At 37.4% G+C, this 21969-nt stretch overlaps 3 protein-coding genes across 3 annotated transcripts; all 3 read left to right on the top strand.

Annotated features, from left to right (window-relative positions):
* Positions 1 to 311: 311 nt before the first annotated feature.
* Positions 312 to 2141, top strand: LOC115920042 (tripartite motif-containing protein 2-like). The gene has a single exon (XM_030974932.1). It carries the CDS (start codon positions 312 to 314, stop codon positions 2139 to 2141), a length of 1830 nt encoding a protein of 609 aa, XP_030830792.1.
* Positions 2142 to 7825: 5684 nt separating this feature from the next.
* On the top strand, positions 7826 to 13725 carry LOC105445765 (protein PML-like). The gene is made up of 2 exons (XM_030974922.1): positions 7826 to 7965; positions 11880 to 13725. Exons 1-2 carry the CDS (start codon positions 7826 to 7828, stop codon positions 13723 to 13725), a joined length of 1986 nt encoding a protein of 661 aa, XP_030830782.1.
* A 4456-nt stretch (positions 13726 to 18181) lies between these two features.
* Positions 18182 to 21539, top strand: LOC105437186 (tripartite motif-containing protein 59-like). Its single transcript, XM_030974913.1, has 2 exons — positions 18182 to 18201; positions 19697 to 21539. Exons 1-2 carry the CDS (start codon positions 18182 to 18184, stop codon positions 21537 to 21539), a joined length of 1863 nt encoding a protein of 620 aa, XP_030830773.1.
* Positions 21540 to 21969: the final 430 nt, after the last annotated feature.

Here is a 21969-nt window from a genome sequence, read left to right as displayed (position 1 = left end):
TATCATTATTATTATTATCATCATCGTCTTTCCCTATAAATAATGTTCATTGACTAAAGAGCGACAAACAAAACAGTTTTTTTTTAATACTTTTTTTCATTACTACATTCAGTTTTTTGAATAACATTAAATATTTTTTATCAAGATAAAAAAACGAAATTTGATATTTTGTACGCATTATATTCTGTAGTGAAAAGGGGTGACGAGAATGATAAACACTCCTCTTAAATACGTTAAGATGAATCGAAGCTATGCTAATCATTATGTTTATTTTCTTTTCTTTTATCTTGTATTCCTGTAGAATTAAAATCATGGCTGAAGCATTAAAGAATGTCATTGCTCAGAGTCTGGAGTGTCCTGTATGTCTGAATACCTTCTCCGATCCCAAGATCCTGTCTTGTTCTCACACCTACTGCAAGGCCTGTCTGGACAACCTCTTGGAATGCCATGGTAACAACCAGATGCTCCAATGCCCTGTCTGCAGAGCTGAAACTAAGGTCCCAAACCAAGATGTCAGCAAGTTACCAGCAAATCTAGCTTTGAAGTCTCTCATACAGGACGTGAAGAATCAATATCAGTTTTGCACAAATTGTAAATCCGAGGACAAGCCCCGAGCTGTTGTCTACTGTCAAGACTGTGGCAAATATCTCTGTATTCCTTGCCACAATGCACATTCTTTGTGGCAAAACTTCATAAGTCATGAGGTCCTAGCAATGAGTGAGATCGTATCAGGGAAGGTGTCAGTGCGTAGATACCGTAAATGTAGGAAACACCCTAAAGAGGATGAGGAGTGCTTCTGTTCCAATTGCAGGAGATTTGCCTGCTTCAGGTGTGTTGTCATGGAGCATACAAATGAAGGACATCGGGTCATCGAGGCAGCTGTTTATGAAAGCAACCATGTGAAGAGTATCAAGGACCTAAAATCCAAGGCAGACAAGAAACGCTCTTGCTTTCAGAAATACATTGATTTCATTGATGAACAGAAGGAGCGTGTGAGCAATGTTCAGAAGCAGTGTACAGATGATATCAACAAAGCATATGAAGAATCAGTCCGGCAATTGACTGAGAAGAAAGAACTCCTCATTGTTGAGGTCAAGGATAGGACTGAAGGAGTAGAGAAAGAACTGGACGAAATGAAGAAATCGGCTCAGGAGCACATCACTCACTTGACCACCATAGCTGACATGGTAACCAATCGGACAAACATACCGTCAGATATGGATGCTTTGGCTGCACACGACACTGTATGTCAAGACTTACAAGAGGCTTTCAAACAAGAAGATCCTGACTATAAGCAGCCGAGGCAATTGAGCAAGAAAGGAAAAAGTGTCAATTTTAAGAGAAACGTTGGAATGGATGAGCTAGGTCTTGGTAAGATTGTAAATGCAGTTGCAACAAAGAACATTGCTTTGCCTACTAAGAATAGCATGCATGCCATGGTTAGTACACCAGACGGTAGGATGGCAGTAGGATGTATTACAGGGGGTGTGGAGATCTTCTCTGCTGATGGTCAGCACCAGCAGACAGTTCTCAAGGATGTTAAGATTCATGGACTAGGGTTCCTCTCTGATGGTCGGTATGTTATACTTGATCGTTCGAACAATATCACACTGTACACACTAGAGTACACAAAGTTGAATGTAATGCTTGGGAATCTGAGTCGCTGTGAAGAAAGATTGACTAACCTCACTTTAGACAGTGATGATCAGATCTATATTAACTACTGGATAGCTGAAAAGATCAAGGTGTTCTCACCAGCAGGTGGTAAGGCGATCAGAGAGATACTATGTGATGGTTATGAACCTGAGCAGATTACTAGTTATAATGATTACCTGATCATCACATCTGCCGACACGATACGATTGATTGACAAACAAGGTGTTGTAAAATACAAATTAACAAAATTAGGTGATGATCTATATCCTGCGGTGTCTCAGAGGAATACAATCCTGATAGCCACCGTGAAGCACCATGTAGGTTTGGTCAGCATTGATGAGTACACTAACGAGCTGAAGCATGTCAAGAACCTCGTCATTGATTACAAGATTGAGAAGCCTGAGAGATGGTGGTACTATCTCCAGCAGTACCGATCAGGAGAGATCGCTTTCTGTACTTCTGATAGACTCTACATATTCGACTGAAAATAATGGATGACTCCCTATTTCTTACATTTATCAGTAAGTCAACATGCCACGGTGAGGGCTCTTGTCCTTTCCAGACTAGACTACTGCAACAGTCTCTTCTTAGCCAGAGGGACCTTGATCGCCTTCAGAGACTCCAAAACTCAGCGGCAAGGCTTGTCTTTTCTGCTCCTCTTCGGACTTACTAACAACCTTTTTCGACTTGAACTTCATTGGCTGCCTGTACAACAGAGAATAGCTTTTAAAAACCTACAACTGGTCTTCAAGTCTCTCAACCACCGATGTCCCCAGAACATAGCTGCCTGCCTGGTTTGTAGTCCTCGAGTCAGAAATATCCGCTCATCATCATCCATCTGGCTCACTCAGAGTCTCTCTAAGAAACATGCTGGTGAATTGTCTTTTCCATCGGTTGCTGCAAAAATTTGGAACCAGCTACCTACTGCTGTGCAGAAGGCCTCATCAGTTGACCACTTCAAGAAATTACTAAAGTCACATCTATTCTGCTAGAAATTACTTTATTATCAGCCTACATGTACATGTACTTTAATAACTGATCTCTGAGAAGGGACCAACTTTTGTTTAGAAGTGGCCCAAACATTGTGGAGCGGTGTGTGCAGCCCTTTTTAACCGCAAAGAAAAGGCGCTATATCAAATATCGTTTGATTGATTACACTGTATGACACCACTGTAGGAAGACAAGGGAAGGGGGTGATGTGTGCGACTAGACCTCTTTTATCTGGTCAAAACAGGCACTCTGAACAACTTAGAATAACATAATATTTCGTTGAAAATGAACCCATCCCGCCCCCTTTTTCAAAAGCTTCTAACGGGCCTGTTGTTTCTATGACTTCATAAATTAACAATATAACATCCAGTGGAATCAGTTATATTTTGAACTAGATGAAATGGAGTTCTGGTGAATGTTTTAGAAATAACATTCCTAGATCATGTAGATCAATTTGAATGATTGAACCTTTCTAAAACTTGAAAAAGTAACTTTTCTTGTAATATACTTCTGATGTGTTTATCTTTCAAGATATTATTTGTATATTACTGTTTAATACACTGAATATTTTTTCTTTATTTTATCCAATGCATATCAGATAGCTGTCCAATTAATCAACTAGATTTTTTAAAACCCAGAATCATAAGAGGATTTGCCACTTTTTCGTAATAATTTCTACTTCTTACAACTTCTCTAGTTGTGTACTAAAGAGTTCAAGAGTTTTAAAAGAAAACATATTGATTGTATAATATATGTTGTAAAATTATTGCAAAAGCAAATAAGGAATTATGTTTGACTGTGATATCTTGTTTTTTGTTTTCCATGTTTTCTTTCAGTCTGGCAAAGTACATGGGAGAAGTGGCATGGAACTTGCTGGAAATTAAAATACCCAATTTATTTATTAACTTTTTGGAGATATTTCCTTTTGACTGTGTTTCCATCTAGAGCAAATGTTCTTTATAAGTTTTTGGAAAAGTCTGAAAAGTTGTGATTTTACATTACTCTTTGTTCACCATGTACTAAAGATTTCATTAAACGGCCCCCCCCCCCCCCCCCCCCCCCCCCCCCCCCCCCCCCCCCTAGCCATTTTCTTTGTCAAAATTGTATGTGGCCGAAATATTAAATTGTTAACATGTTCTTATGTGGGCTCCTGTGTGTACAACAAATACACTACCATCAAAATTGTTTGGACATTTTCCATACACATGTACAAAACAAATTAGGTGATCGCATTTAGGTGTGCCGATCTATAAGGGGCTTAAAAACGTTAGAATTGCATTCATTCTTATCTTTTGCATGAAATCTTTCGTCTACAACTGATTGTCAACGAAGCGGAGTTAATGTTTTGTTAATTCCGTTTGTTGCTACGGCAGGCAGCCAGTAAAAACGAATTTGTTTGATAAAATTATGGCAATGCAGGCACTACCAAACAGAACTTTGTTCATCCTAGCTCATTTTTCCTGACTGAGGTGTCATATAAAAGGGCAGAAACTCAACTTTCCAGAAATGTGATTTTCTCTTTGAAATTCAGATACCGTCCGCCAAATGACTTTTTGGTTTCCTCTCTTCAAATTCACTTTAATCACTCATGCGTGAAATATGCATTATATGAGTGGTATCAAATGAAAGAGGATGATCTAAGCTTTCCAAATATGTGTCATTTATTAATTACAACTGTGATTAAGTTATAATAAAACATTGATAATTCTCGGTTTCGTTTTTTCTGGGACGCACTATATATAGTACTGTTTACACAGCTCAGTCATACCCAAGCTACCCCTATACAAATTTAAGTTCGTCGCGAACTCGTATTATGCTCGTGGTAAGCTTAATAAGATCGTTTTTTAGGCTTTAAGCTCGTAACACGCTTCCAGGACGCTAGTATCGATCTTACAAAATCTTCACGAGCTCTTGAACGAGTTCGTCACGAGCTCGTGGCGAACTCGCGGGTAAACTGGGCAGCTCGTGGCGAGCTCCTGGGTAAAAGGGGGAGCTCGTGGCGAGCTCGTGACGAGCTCGTTGGTAGAATGGGGAGCTCGTGGCGAGTTCGTGGGTAAAAGGGGGAGCTCGTGGCGAGCTCGCGACGAGCTCGTTGGTAGAAGGGGGAGCTCATGGCGAGTTCGTGGGTAAAAGGGGGAGCTCGTGGCGAGCTCGTGACGAGCTCGTTGGTAGAAGGGGGAGCTCGTGGCGAGTTCGTGGGTAAAAGGGGGAGCTCGTGGCGAGCTCGGGCGTAAACTGGGGAGCTCGGGGGTAAACTGGGGAGCTCGTGGCGAGCTCGTGGGTAAAAGGGGGAGCTCGTGGCGAGCTCGTGGGTAAAAGGGGGAGTTCGTGGCGAGCTCGGGTAAAAGGGGGAGTTCGTGGCGAGCTCGGGTAAAAGGGGGAGTTCGTGGCGAGCTCGGGTAAAAGGGGGAGTTCGTTCAAGTTCAAGTTCAAGTTTATTCAAACCAATCAAACACAACATTTTACAATCAATTGACACAAAAGAAATAAAAAACATGATAGGTTTGGGACCCCGGAGAAGCAGAGCTTGTGATAAGGGGCCCCTTAAAAAGTACATAAACAAAAACAAAATAACAGTATTTAGAATAACCGATGACAAAAACATATTTACAATGATAACTAATGAGTAAATATGGGAACAGAAAAAAAGATAACACACATACACATACACACCCACGCACACACACACAGACACACGCACATACACACATACACACATGGCGAACTCGGGGGTAAACTCGGGAGCTCGTGGCGAACTCAGGGTTAAACTGGTAAACCCAGCCCTCTAGGGTGGACACCAAAGTTTCATAATTTTTTTAAAAATATCTATTTGATTCAAAATTGAACAATTCAATGAATTTTATATACACAATGTAGAAAGCCTTTCTTGTGAAAGATTAGAACGATTATAAATGAAATTTTCTTAACAAAATTGTATTTTGTATTTTTCATATACGGTAACGCATGTTATGGGTGGACACCAAAGAATTTTTAGAATTTCAAACATGTGCTGTTTTTTTAACTATAACATTTTAAGCTTCATCTTTTTTTAATTGATTTGATCCATGGAGTTCTTCCAAGAAATAAACTGGGAATTGTCAAAGTTGTTTATATAATGTGCATTCATCATGCAGAAGCACCAAATGGAACGCGTGTTGCATGGTGGACACCATGCATAACAACTGTTACAAGATGTGAAATATGGTGATTATGAAAAAACTTTGCAACGCAACCTAAGGTTATTAATGACATGAGCATAAATAGATTCAGCACTTAATTACTACCAGACAATAATTAAACATCAGATAGTCATACAAATTTAGAGAATACTCATTACCAGGAACTAGGTTTTTTCATGTCACGTTTTGGTGTACGTCCTAAAAAGGGCAAAAAATGGGTTTCACCTTACATAAAAATTTAAACCCAGGGTTTTGAAACAACGTTATTTAAGTTATCTCCACTACATATCTGCATTAGGACATGGACAAAATTATCACCATAGAATATACTCTTTTATTTTTATACTTGGATCTGAAATATCCATGGTGAAATCTCTCCAGTATCATAAAAATACACATATGCAATTACATTGAAAGTTCAGAAAATTTATGTTGAAATTGAAACAATAGCTTTTTCATGCTGAAGTAAACTGTCAAATTTCTTGTAAATTTAATTAAATTCTTTTGAAACTTTGAAACATTTATTTGCAGCAAAACCAGATTGGGAAGGGGGTGCCATTTATTCTGACTGTATCATATATTTAACACCCTGAAATGTCACTATCAGGTATTACATAAGACCACACACCCAGTGCTTGATTCGAGGTCAACTCCCTGTTTCTATCTTGCTCTCTCCTTATGTACATAGGATCCCCCCTGCTTAGACACAAATCCCTATTCCTCTCTTCTCCCCTCTCTCACTTTCTTGTGTACTCTCTCTTGTGGAATTACCACTGGTAGCATTCCTGATAAGAATGAATTGATTTAGGCCCATTTGGTCAAGTCTTTTTCTATCTTGCTGTTGTGGAGAGCAGACATGGGTTTTGAATGGTATTGCAGCTCCTTTGTTTTAGGTAAGAGAAAAACTAATTTCTCACACCTTTTAACTAAATGTTCTATTGTGTATTTATAATAAGACTAGGCCAACAGTTAGGCCTACCTCTCTTATACATTTATGAAAGAGAAGTGTAGAGTAATGATTAATGAGATAATGTATTCATTCTCTTTCTAGTGAGATATCTTTTCATATATTGGGAATTTTGTTTATCTATCTAGCACATAGTATATTCACTTCAATAAAGTAACATTAGATATCTATGTGATAAGGTTATATTCATGTAAACATTTCTGTATCTTGAATGACAAACCCTACCTTTTAGGCAACATGAGAGCACAAGAATGCATTTGGTCTGAATACTGAAAACTAGTTTGCTAGCGGATATAAAGAAGGGATTGTTCTAGAGATCCTATAGTGTACATGTATCATTACTTGGTACCCTGCGTTGGTGAATACACCGACAAAAAGGGGGGATGCTACATAGTTATTGTATGAATACCGCTTTATTAGTTTGGATCTTTGTAATATTATGAGTGATTAGAATGATGGATAAATAATTACCAAAATGGATAATAATATTTCTTCAAAGGCAGAGTATTATACAGTGTAATTACTCACATATTTAATTTCATTTTACATGGTAATTATATAATTTGGAAATAATTTATTCATTCATATTGTTGTGTGAAGTTGTGAACCCTGCATACAGGTAACATGCATTATACAGGGTTTGTATTGACTCTAATAAAGAGCTACTTGTTTTAAGTGACATTTTATGTAACTTAAATCTTTTCTTTCTTTTCTTTAAATCTTTTCTTTCTGTTCTTTGATATATTAGTGATTTAATTGATTGATATCCCAGAAGTAATGAGCTTTTAAATTGCCCTAAGAGTATCACTGTATTCTTCACCAGCTAGCCAACTGAATTGCCCTTGCATGGCCAGCCTGCAGATGTTACCAGGATATTGAAAGACTGATAAGTTAGATAAATATATATATATGCTTGCCAATAGCTCAACAGGATCATCAAGTTCACCTCTATATGTAGACACAAATTTGTTCTCAATGCCAACCTGCTGTTAAGCACGCCATTATAAAGCGTGCAGCCATTTTTTCCACGAGAATGTCGACGAACTCGCCGACGAGCTCGTCGACGAACTCGTTGACGAACTCGCCGACGAACTCGCCAACGAGCTTATCGGCCAGTGACGAGCGTGTATATTTCGAGCACGCCAACGAGCTCGCCAACGAGCACGCCAACGAGTTCGTAGCTAATTTGCATATTTGGAACGAAACGAGCTCGCTGGCGAGTTCGTCTGCTTGCTCGTCAACGAACTCGTTGGCGAGCACGCTGACGAGCTCGCGTGTAAGCGTACTGAAATTTGTATGGGGGTATCATGTAATTATTGCAGTACGTTTCAAACTTCCTTACTCTAAGTTTATTTTCTCTTTTGTCGTCTATTAATCTCTGCTGTTCGGATATTTATAGTGTATCATTCTATAGGACGTACCCAAAACAAGGCTACCCGAAACAGAATATGCTCCATAAATCATTATCATCAATGCTCACTTTTAATGCAGCTGTACATGACCATAATACAAGAAGCAGAACAAAATATCATCTATGGACTGTCAATAAAAATTACGCACTATTCTCTTTTAGACATCATGCTCCTGTTATCTGGAATAATCTGCCACTAGAAATAAAGTCACCTAACTCCATGAATATCTTTAAAAGAAAACTCAAATCTTACTTAATCACAAATTTGTGAAATTTTGAATTGATGATTTTACTGCCTTGTGTTGTCCTGTGATGGGTTTGTGCGGTAATATGTCATATATTCTTATCGGTTTATTCCTTTACAGTACTTTGTTATCTTTTAAATTTTCTATATTATATTGAATGTTCAATGAAACTTATTTTACCTTCATTAAGGGTGGTCGTCTCGACAAATCCTCATGGTTTTGTATGGCCACCCAATTCCAATAATGCTCTATCTTGTATTCTTATCGGTTTATTCCTTTACAGTACTTTGTTATCTTTTAAATTTTCTATGTTATATTGAATGTTCAATGAAACTTATTTTACCTTCATTAAGGGTGGTCGTCTCGACAAATCCTCATGGTTTTGTATGGCCACCCAATTCCAATAATGCTCTATCTTGTATTCTTATCGGTTTATTCCTTTACAGTACTTTGTTATCTTTTAAATTTTCTATGTTATATTGAATGTTCAATGAAACTTATTTTACCTTCATTAAGGGTGGTCGTCTCGACAAATCCTCATTGTTTTGTATGGCCACCCAATTCCAATAATGCTCTATCTTGTATTCTTATCTGATGTATCGCTTAATTGTTTTATCATTTTACCTTAGTTAGTACTTTGGATCGATTTATACTCTTATTCTGTCATGATTGTATTCTGTTTTGTATATTTTATTGGAATTGAATAAACTGAATTGAATTGAATTGAATTGAATTGAATTGGGTTGGGTTGTTTTTTGATATTTTATATAAGAACAAATAAACAGAATACTAGACTGTTTGAATATTAATCAACTGCCAGAATCAGGTGGCGGTTGCCCATGCCCGAATAGGTAATGAGGGGGGGGGGCTGCAGCCCCCTCAGTCCCCTGTCATTTAGCCCTATGAAATTAAGGCAACATTGTCCACTAACAACCCGAACCTGTAATAAATCGAACAACGTTTAAGCTCTCTCAACCAGATGATGGTTAGTGCAATAAATGAAAATGTCTAATATTTAATATCTTCTTTACTTTTCTCCTTTCCGGATATGATTAGCATGTTTAGCGCCATTTCCAACATTCCAATTGTAATCTTGAAGGAGGACCGTTCCACAAGACTTTAGCAACAGTAATTTGACTCTAAATTTAGAATGTTTTGTAATGGGGGGGGGGGGGGGGGGGGGGGACAGAAATAGAATTCAAGTTTGACACAGGAATATATTTGCTCGACAGACACTCGACAAAACAAGATCTAGGTTTCATTGGGCGATCTTAATCTGGTTGTTGGTCAAAGGTTGCTGGGAATTTCCAGTCACTAGAAATAGACAGAGAGACTGAATACATACATGTATATAGTGCCACTTATGAAGAGTGTACCATTACCGGGTACATTGTAAAGGCAAAGAGTATACATGTTTACTGATTTCATATAGCACCTAGACCGATAAGTAGTGACGGAAAAAGAGGTGAGTGAAATGAAATGTCCATGTCATTTCCAAAAGAAATACAGTGACATATTTCTATATTTTCATTCAATATGGTTGTATTTAGATCTATTAGGCTGACTCCCAAAAGTTTTGTTTGTATCTGCTTTATAAAATCATCGTTTTCCTTATAGACTGAAATAGTTAAGACTGGGTCTAGAAATGTCTTTGAAATGATACATGAAGAGTGATTGAGCTTAGGCCAAGAATTAAACCAAGTATAACTTGTTTGTGTGCCCTGTGGAAAATAATGCTTTTGGTATGTTGCAGTGATTTAAATTTCAAATTTGTCATAAATTACAATTCTTATTTGTGATGTAGATATGAATGCACAGGGTACATATTTCAGGTTAGTATGTGACTCTTAAAGGGATAGTTGAGTTCTGTTTTCAGACCGCAATTGCCTTCAAAGTGCATGGTTATTGCTCTTATTCTTATCTATGACATTTCTAGTGCCTTTTGAGGACCTAAAATTGCTATGAAGGTAATTTTAGACCCCAAAATGTGTGCAATTTAGCAAATAGGATCATACCAATTCAGCTCCATTTTCAAAACAATACGGTGACCGTTAATTAATTAATTAATAATAACAATACATGGGCCGGCTGGTTGGGCTTAATATAACCAACACAAAAAAGCCAACAAAAAATTCAACATCGGCATTGGCTGAAATACAAAGTAAAAGGCGCTGTTTTGATTTTTCAACGGCTTTTTCAAATTATTGTGATACACAAATATTAGAAATAGTTATATTTATGGATATTTCAGCCGTCTCTGAACCGATTTTTAATCAAATTGTCAGTTAAATTGTATGTTCTTTCAAATTTGACACTCAGTTTTTCATTATCTCACAACAACAAAATCTGCAACAGAACTCAACTATTCCTTTAACATAGCTTACATTTCAGCTAGTGATTCTGCCAAAGCAGAGCAATCTATATACCGGTAATTTCCTCTCTACAAAAATGATGATTTTTTTTATTTTTTATTTTTTTTTTTAAATAGTATATTCCAGTGTGCATTAGTACATGTATATAGTACAGCTTTTGGTACTTCAGAGGTTAAATAATTAATAAGAAATTTAGCCTACTAAGTTTTAGAGTTGTTCAAAGCCTGAAATCCATGTTAAAAATAAGGTCTGTTTATCTGCATCATATCTGAAGGTAGATCACGGTCCATATTTGTTTTCGTTCAAAGGTCACAAATTTCTAATACTTGGTTTTAGATTAATTAAGAAATAATGTTACGTTATGCTGAAATATGAATGGTTAACTACATTTATGAGACTTATGTTTAAAATGTATGTTTTGTTTTCCACGGTTTACCTTTAACCATGGGCTTCAAGTGGTGGAATGTGTTATGACTTGTTTATGTCAGATTTTCACAAATTTCTACTAGTTGCGATACATGTAGAGGTGTTGTGGTCTATTCTAATGGATAGGTTGCTTGATTGTGAATACTAAACTTGTGAGATAATAAACACATATTAGGATAAAATTATAATAATTTAAACAATTACCATTATATTCATCATTACTTTCATTATATTTTTATGTCAATACAATGGCTTGACATTCATCACAGAAAACTACTCTGAGGTTAAGTTTTTGATGATGATGCCACAACATAGTCTAAGTTTGTTGACCTGAAACGACCTTTGACCTTGATTTTGTGACCTGAAAGTCTACTCACATGATTGGGGATTCTTGGTAATCCTTTAGTCTATGTTTCATTGAAAAAGCACTTAAACTTTCTAAATTATATTAATGTTTCAAAAACTTAACCTTTGGTTAAGTTTTGGATGTTGGCGCCGCCGTCACCAGAAAAGCGGCGTCTATGTCTCGCTTTTACTATGCAGGCTTGACAAAAATCCTCTTTGATACGATCAGATGAATCATAGCTACACTAAGCATTGTTTTTTCCTTTTTTTAATCTCGTATTCCTGTAGAATTCGAACCATGGCTGAAGCATTAAAGAATGTCATTGCTCAGAGTCTGGAGTGTCCTGTATGTCTGAATACCTTCACCGATCCCAAGATCCTGTCTTGTTCTCACACCTACTGCAAGGCCTGTCTGGACAACCTCTTGGAATGCCATGGTAAAGACCAGATGCTTCGATGCCCTGTCTGCAGAGCTGAAACCAAGGTCCCAAACCAAGATGTCAGCAAATTACCCGCAAATCTAGCTTTGAAGTCTCTCATAGAGGACATGAAGAATCAATATCAGTTTTGTACAAATTGTAAATCAGAGGACAAGCCCCGAGCTGTTGTCTACTGTCAAGACTGTGGCAAGTATTTCTGTAGCACTTGCCACAACAAACACTCTCAGTGGCCAGACTTCATCAGTCATGAGGTCTTAGCCATGAGTGAGATCGTATCAGGGACGGTGTCAGTGCGCAGATGGCGTAAATGCAGAAAACACCCTAAAGAGGATGAGGAGTGCTTCTGTTCCAATTGCAGGAGATTTGCCTGCTTCAGGTGTGTTGTCATGGAGCATACAAATGAAGGACATTGGGTCATCGAGGCAGCTGTTTATGAATGCAACCATGTGAAGAGTATCAAGGACCTAAAATCCAAGGCAGACAAGAAACGCTCTTGCTTTCAGAAATACGTTGATTTCATTGATGAACAGAAGGAGCGTGTGAGCAATGTTCAGAAACAGTGTACAGATGATATCAACAAAGCATATGAAGAATCAGTTCAGCAATTGACAGAGAAGAAAGAACTCCTCATTGGTGAAGTCAAGGGTAGGACTGAAAGAGTAGAGAAAGAACTGGACGAAATGAAGAAATCGGCTCAGGAGCACATCACTCACTTGACCACCATAGCTGACATGGTAACCAATCCGACAAAGATACCGTCAGATATGGATGCTTTGGCTGCACATGACACTGTATGTCAAGACTTACAAGAGGCTTTCAAACAAGAAGATCCTGACTACAAGCAGCCGAGGCAATTGAGCAAGAAAGGAAAAAGTGTCAATTTTAAGAGAAACGTTGGAATATACGAGCTAGGTCTTGGTAAGATCGTAAGTGCAGTTGCAACAAAGAACATCGCTTTGCCTACTAAGAATAGCATGAGTGCCATGGTTGGTACGCCAGACGGTAGGATGGCAGTGGGATCTTGGAAAGGTGGCGTGGAGATCTTCTCTGCTGATGGTCAGCACCAGCAGACAGTTCTCAAACATGCGGTGATTCGTGGAGTAGGGTTCCTCTCTGACGATCAGTGTGTTATACTTGATGGCTCAAACAACCTCACACTGTACACAATAGACTACACAAAGTTGAATGTAATGTTTGAGACTCTGAGTGACGATGAAGGTGGATTTTCTAATCTCACTGTAGACGGTGATGATCAGATCTATGTTAGCTACAGGAGAGCTGACAAGATCCAGGTATTCTCACCAGCAGGTGGGAAGGCGATCCGGGAGATACCATGTGATGGTTATGAACCTGAGCAGATTACTAGTTATAATGATTACCTGATCATCACATCTGCTGAGACAATACGATTGATTGACAAACAAGGTGTTGTAATATACAAATTAACAAAATTAGGTGATGATCTATATCCTGCGGTGTCTCAAGGGAATACAATCCTGATAGCCACCGTGAAGCACGATGTTGGTTTTGTCAGCATTGAAGAGTACACTAACGAGCTGAAGCATGTCAAGAACCTCGTCATTGATTACAAGATTGAGAAGCCTGAGAGATGGTGGTACTATCTCCAGCAGTATCGATCAGGAGAGATCGCTTTCTGCACTCCAGATAAACTCTATATATTCGACAGAAAATGATGGATGACTCCCCAATTCTTACATTGTATGACAACACTGTCTTCAGGTCGTAGGCAGGGGGGGGGGGGTGCGATGTTTGCCATTAGACCAATTTTATCTGGTCAAAACAGGCATGCTGAAAAACTAAGAACAACATATTTCGTTGAAAATGGACCCTTCCCCACCCCCTTGTTCAAAAGCTTCTAACAGGCCTGTTTTTTCTGTGACTTCATAAAGAAACCAGTGGAATCAGTTATATTTGAACTACCTAGATGAAATATGGAGTTTTGGTGAATGTTTTAGAAATGACATTCCTAGATCATGTAGATCAATTTGAATGATTGAACCTTTCTAAAATTAAAAAAGTAACGTTTCTTGTAATATACTTCTGATGTGTTTATCTTTCAAGATATTATTTGTATATTACTGTTTAATACACTGAATATTTTTTTCTTTATTTTATCCAATGCATATCAGATAACTGTCCAATATTAATCAACTAGATTTTTTTAAACCTAGAATCTTGAGAGGATGTGCCATTTTTCATAATAATTTCTACTTCTTACAACTTCTCTAGTTGTGTACTAAAGAGTTAAAGAGTTATTAAAGTCGACCTATTGATTGTATGATATATGCTGTAAAAGTGTTGTAAAAGCAAGTAACAAAGTAAAGGTTATTGTTTGAATATGATTGACTGTGATGTTTTGTTTTTGTGTTCCATGTTCACTTTCCGTCTGGCAAAGTACATGGAAGAAGTGGCATGGAACTTGTCGGAAATACCTGGGGGGTGTTTCACAAAGATATTGAGTCGAACTTAACTCTAAGTCTCAAACTTAACTCTAAGTTGGACTTAAACTTTATGGAGAGCCATTTGTAGCCTAAAAATAAAATATATTCAAAAGTGAAAATTGAAGTATTTTAGACTTTTTATAAATTCCACATCAAGAACATGAAATCTCATTGATAATGGAAAATATAAATGATTTGAATCAACATTTTATGCCTTTAAAAAAAAAAAAACCAAATATTTTCATAGATGCTAACGGCTTTCCATAATTTTAAAGTCCAACTTAGAGATAGGTTCAACTTAGGATCTTTGTGAAACGCCCCCCAGGTTTATTTATTTACTTTTTAAAGATATTTTGTTTTGTCTGTGTTTCCATTGAGAGCAAATGGTATTTGTAATATTTTAGAAATATCTGAAAAATTGTGATTTTACATTACTCTTTGTTCACCTTGTACTAAAGATTTCATTAAACATCACCCTGCCATTTTCTTTGTCAAACTTGTATGTGGCCGAAATATAAAATTGTTAACATGTTCTTACATGTATGTGGGCTCCTGTGTGTACAACAAATACACTATCATCAAAACTGTTTGGACATTTTCCATACACATGTACAAAACAAATGGAGAGGTGATCGCATTTAGGTGTGCCGATCTATAAGGGGCTTAAAAACGTTAGAATTGCATTCATTCTTAGTTTTTGCACAAAATCTTTCGTCTACGACTGATTGTCAACGAAGCGGAGTTAATGTTTTGTTAATTCCGTTTGTTGCTACGGCAGGCAGCCAGTAAAAACGAATTTGTTTGATAAAATTATGGCAATGCAGGCACTACCAAACAGAACTTTGTTCATCCTAGCTCATTTTTCCTGACTGAGGTGTCATATAAAAGGGCAGAAACTCAACTTTCCAGAAATGTGATTTTCTCTTTGAAATTCAGATACCGTCCGCCAAACGACTTTTTGGTTTCCTCTCTTCAAATTCATTTTAATCACTCATGCATGAAATATGCATCATAGGAGTGGTATCAAGTGAAAGAGGATGATCTAAGCTTTCCAAATATGTGTCATTTATTAATTACAACTGTGATTAAGTTATAATAAAACATTGATAATTCTCGGTTTCGTTTTTTCTGGGATGCACTGTATATACAATGTAGTACTTTTTACACAGCTCGGTCATACCCAAGCTATTATGTAATTATTGCAGTACGTTTCAAACTTCCTTACTCTTAAGTTTATTTTCTCTTTTGTCGTCTATTAATCTCTGCTGTTCTGATATTTATAGTGTATCATTCTATAGGACGTACCCGACACAAGGCTATATCCTTTTAGGATTGATGCCTTCTTTATTGTGTCAAAACTGAACAGGCTTTTACAATTATGTACATACACCTTCTTCTTCTTTTTTCTATAGAATATGCATTTTTGTAGATATTACAAATAATGAAAGAATAAAAGAAAACAATTGTTACTTTCAACTGAAAACACATATCCAACGAAATTACAACCATTGTATATATTACAGAAAAGAGCTCTTTGTATATGTTCATTTTCTTGGAGACACACCCATACCAAAGAATTATTTGTTAAATCTAATGTTCTTACTGTGTTTCAACTTATTTCTTACTACTGTGCAATCTTACTTTTTAAACATAAGCAGAATAAGCTCCATAAATCATAATCATCAATGCTCACTTTTAATGCAGCTGTACATGACCATAATACAAGAAGCAGAAAAAAATATCATCTATGGACTGTTAATAAAAATTACGCACTATTCTCTTTTAGACATCATGCTCCTGTTATCTGGAATAATCTGCCACTAGAAATAAAGTCACTTAACTCCATGAATATCTTTGAAAGAAAACTCAAATCGTACTTAATCACAAGTGTTTGAAATTTTGAAATGATGGTTTTACTGCCTTGTGTTGTCCTGTGGTGGGTTTGTGCGGTAATATGTATTTTTTTGAATAAAATATGTCATCGTAATTGTTTATTCCTTTACAGTACTTTATTTATTAAATTTTCTATGTTATATTGAATGTTCAATGAAACTTATTTTACCTTCATTAAGGGTGGTCGTCTCGACAAATCCTCATTGTTTTGTATGGCCACCCAATTCCAATAATGCTCTATCTTGTATTGTTATCCGATGTATCGCTTTATTGTTTTATCATTTTACCTTATTTAGTACTTTTGATCGATTTATACTCTTATTCTGTCATGATTGTAATCTGTTTTGTATATTTTATTGGAATTTAATAAACTGAATTGAATTGAATTGAATTGAATTGAATTGGGTTGTTTTTTTTATATTTTATATAAGAACATATAAACAGAATACTAGACTATTTGAATATTAATCAACTGCCACAATCAGGTGGCGGTTGCCCATGCCAGAATAGGTAATGAGGGGGGGGGGGGGCTGCAGCTCCCTCAGCCCTCTGTCATGTAGGCCTATGAAATTAAGGCAACATTGTCCGTTGATAACCCCAAAACTGTTGCAAATCAAACAACGCCTTAGCTCTCTCAACCAGATGATGGTTAGTGCAATAAAGGAAAATGTCTAATATTTAATATCTTCTTTACTTTTCTCCTTTCCGGATATGATTAGCATGTTTAGCGCCATCTCCAACATTCCAATTGTAATCTCGAAGGAGGACCGTTCCACAAGACTTTAGCAACAGTAATTTGAACTCTAAATTTATAATGTTTTGTAATGGGGGGGGGGGGGGTAACAGAAAGAGAATTTTGAAAAGTTTAAATTTAAAAATTTGGCACAGACATATATTTGCTCGACAGACACTTGACAAAACGAGATCGAGGTTTCATTGGGCGAATTTAATCTGGTTATCGCTCAAAGGTTGCTGGGAATTTCCAGTCACTAGAAATAGACAGAGAGACTGAATACATACATGTATATAGTGCCACTTATGAAGAGTGTACCATTACCGGGTACATTGTAAAGGCAAAGAGTATACATGTTTACTGATTTCATATAGCACCTAGATCGATACGTAGTGACGGAAAAAGAGGTGAGTGAAATGAAATGTCCATGTCATTTCCAAAAGAAATACAGTGACATATTTCTATATTTTCATTCAATATGGTTGTATTTAGATTTATTAGGCTGACTCCCAAAAGTTTTGTTTGTATCTGCTTTATAAAATCATCGTTTTCCTTATAGACTGAAATAGTTAAGACTGGGTCTAGATGTCTAGATTGAGGTGATATACAGTGTATGAAGAGCAATTGAGCTCAGGCCAAGAGGCAACGAAGTATAACTTATTTGTTTGCCCTTCGCAAAAATAACAATTGTGATACGTTTCAGTGATTTAAATTACAAATTTTGAATTTGTCATGGACTATTATTATTATTTGTGATGTAGATATGAATGCACATGGTAAATATTGAGGTTATTATGTGATTCTTAATATAGCTAATATTTCAGCTTGTGGTTCTGCCAAGCCAGAGCAATCTATATAATTTCCTCTCCACAAAAATGATGATTTTTTTTTTTTAATTAAAAATAGTTTATACAATGCCTACTAAGATTCTTGCAACCTCATTGGTCAATTATTGATCACATGACATGCGCTATAAGTACTGTTGAACGGCATCATTTTCCAGCCGTGCAATTCCGTTTGATCCTTTCGCACCATTGCACGCTGTTGTCACTAGCGATATACATGGTGAGGTATATGGTGCGGTAAGTAATGTTGCCGTAGCAATGGTACCAATGGATCAAACAAAATTGCACTCCGCGTCACAATAATAAAAAAGCTTGGTACGCGCGGCGCATGGTATGTGCGCGCTTACTATCAGCAATTTCATCAATAGAAAAACAAACAAAAAATCGCTGAGTTTAGGCCCAGGAAAACTGTTTGAAGCCCATTAACATCTGAGGTGTTGTATAATACAAATAGTGAATGGTCTTTATTCGTGCAATGAAACAAGATTTTGCATTCGGTGAAAAATGAGACCCTCCATTCAACTCGGCTGCGCCTCGTTGAATATAGCGTCTCTTTTCTTTCACATCGTGCGAAATCTTGTACCATTGCACTCATGGCCTTTCACTATTTGTATAATATTCCAGTGTGCATACATGTACACTGTATATAGTACTGCTTTTGGTACTTCAGAGGTTTAATAATTAATTAGAAATTTTGCCTACCAGGTACTAAGTTTTTAGAGTTATTCAAAGCCTAAACTCCATGTTAAGAATAAGGTCTGTTTATTTGCATCATATCTGAAGGTAGGTTACGGATCATATTTGTTTTCGTTCAAAGGTCACAAGTTTCTAATACTTGGTTATAGATTAAGAAATAATGTAATGATTATTTTTCCAATGCCAAAATGCTGAAATGTGAATGGTAAACTTCATTTCTGAGAATTATGTTAAATAAATCTTTGTTTTGTTTTCCACGGTTTACCGTTACTAGCATGACTAGTTGCGATACATGTAAAGGTGTTGTGGTCTATTCTAGTGGATAGTTTGCTTGATTGTGAATCATGTGGTTTGCAATTTGAGTCCCACCACGGTACTAATGTCCTTTGGCAAGACAGTACTCTTGTATATTTGTAAAGCGCTTAGAGACATTTGTATTAAGCGCTATATAAAAATTAAATATTATTATTATTATTATTACTCTACATTGCTCACTCTCAACCATCCCATGTGTATAGTGAATGGGTAATGAGCGCATTATAATGGTAGGTTGGAAAAGCCAGGGTAGTAATATGATTGCAGGGCCCTCGGGGAGAACCGTATGTGTAGTGATGAGGATCTGGGTAAACAAGGCATCATACAAGGCATCATATTACTAAGATGATTATTGTTATTATTATTGATATTAATATTTTCATTATCATAATTACTTTGATCATTATTATTATTATTTTGATCATTATCATTATTATTATTATCATCATCATCTTTCTCCATTATAATGTACATTGACTGAAGAGCGGCAAACGAAACAGGTTTTTTTTCTTCTTCATTTTTTATTATTATATTCAGTTTTTGAATAACATTAATTATTTTATATTAAGATAAAACGAAATATGATATTTTGTACGCATCATATTCTGTAGTAAAGAGGCGTGAGGAAAGTGAAAAACACTCCTCTTTAATACGTTAAGATGAATCAAAGCTACACTAATCATTATGTTTTTTCCTTTTCTTTTATCTTGTATTCCTGTAGAATTCAAATCATGGCTCAAGCATTAAAGAATGTCATTGCTCAGAGTCTGGAGTGTCCTGTATGTCTGAATACCTTCACCGATCCCAAGATCCTGTCTTGTTCTCACACCTACTGCAAGACCTGTCTGGACAACCTCTTGGAATGCCATGGTAGCGACCAGATGCTCCGATGCCCTGTCTGCAGAGCTGAAACCAAGGTCCCAAACCAAGATGTCAGCAAGTTACCGGCAAATCTAGCTTTGAAGCCTCTCATAGAGGACGTGAAGAATCAATATCAGTTTTGCACGAATTGTAAATCCGAGGACAAGCCCCGAGCTGTTGTCTACTGTCAAGACTGTGGCAAATATCTCTGTATTCCTTGTCACAACATACACTCTCAGTGGCCAGACTTCATCAGTCATGAGGTCTTAGCCATGAGTGAGATCCTATCGGGGAAGGTGTCAGTACGTAGGTACCGTAAATGCAGAAAACACCCAAAAGAGGATGAGGAGTGCTTCTGTTCCAATTGCAGGAGATTCGCCTGCTTCAGGTGTGTAGTCATGGAGCATACAAACAAAGGACATCTGGTCATCGAGGCAGCTGTTTATGAAAGCAACCATGTGAAGAGTATCAAGGACCTAAAATCCAAGGCAGACAAGAAACGCTCTTGCTTTCAGAAATACATTAATTTCATTGATGAACAGAAGGAGCGTGTGAGCAATGTTCAGAAGCAGTGTACAGATGATATCAACAAAGCATATGAAGAATCAGTCTGGCAATTGACTGAGAAGAAAGAACTCCTCATTGGCGAAGTCAAGGGTAGGACCAAAAGAGTAGAGAAAGAACTGGACGAAATGAAGAAATCGGCTCAGGAGCACATTACTCACTTGACCACCATAGCTGACTTGATAACCACTAGGACAAAGATACCGTCAGATATGGATGCTTTGGCTACACACGACACTGTATGTCAAGACTTACAAGAGGCTTTCAACAAAGAAGATCCTGACTACAAGCAGCCAAGGCAAGTGAGCAAGAAAGGAAAAAGTGTCAATCTTAAGAGAAACGTTGGAATGGACGAGCTAGGTCTTGGTAAGATCGTAAATGCAGTTGCAATTTTACAGAACATCGCTTTGCCTACTCAGAATAGCATGAGTGCCATGGTTGGTACGCCAGACGATAGGATGGCAGTGGGATCTTGGAAAGGTGGCGTGGATATCTTCTCTGTTGATGGTCAGCACCAGCAGACAGTTTTCAAGGATGTTAAGATTCATGGACTAGGGTTCCTCTCTGATGATCGGTACGTTATACTTGATCGCTCAAACAATATCGCACTGTACACCCTAGAGTACACAAAGTTAAATATAATGTTTGAGACTCTGAGTACCGCTGAAGGTGGATTGGCTAACCTTACTGTAGACGGTGATCATCAGATCTATGTTAGCTACTGGACAGCCCAGAAGATCCATGTATTCTCATCAGCAGGTGGGAAGGCGATCAGAGAGATACTATGTTATGGTTATAAACCTGAGCAGATTACTAGTTATAATGAGTACCTGATCATCACATCTGCCGATACAATACGATTGATTGACAAACAAGGTGTTGTAAAATACAAATTAACGAAATTAGGTGATGATCTATATCCTGCGATGTCTCAAGGGAATACAATCCTGATAGCCTCGTTGAATCACGATGTAGGCTCGATCAGCATTGATGATTACACCTACGAGCTGAAGCATGTCCAGAACCTTGTCATGGATTACAAGATTGAGAAGCCCTCGGAAGAGTGGTACTATCTCCAGCAGTATCGATCAGGAGAGATCGCTTTCTGTACTTCTGATAGACTCTACATATTCGACTGAAAATAATGGATGACTCCCCATTTCTTACATTTATCAGTAAGTCAACATGCCACACTGCGGTGAGGGCTCTTGGCCTTTCCAGAATAGACTACTGCAACAGTCTCTTCAGTGTTCTCAGCCAGAGGGACCTTGATCGCCTTCAGAGACTCCAAAACTCAGCGGCAAGGCTTGTCTTTTCTGCTCCTCTTCGGACTCACTAACAACCTTTTTCGACTTGAACTTCATTGGCTGCCTGTACGACAGAGAATAGCTTTTAAGATCCTACTGCTAGTCTACAAGTCTCTCAATCACCAATGTCCCCAGTACATAGCTGCCCGCCTGGTTTGTAGTCTTTGAGTCAGAAAATCCGCTCATCATCATCCATTTGGCTCACTCAGCGTCTTTCTACAAAACATACTGGTGAATTGTCTTTTTCATTGGTTGCTGCAAA

Source organism: Strongylocentrotus purpuratus, unplaced genomic scaffold, assembly GCF_000002235.5.
Source record: "Strongylocentrotus purpuratus isolate Spur 01 unplaced genomic scaffold, Spur_5.0 spur5_contig_867, whole genome shotgun sequence".
NCBI lineage: Eukaryota > Metazoa > Echinodermata > Echinoidea > Camarodonta > Strongylocentrotidae > Strongylocentrotus > Strongylocentrotus purpuratus.
This window is presented reverse-complemented; position numbering and strand designations above follow the sequence as displayed.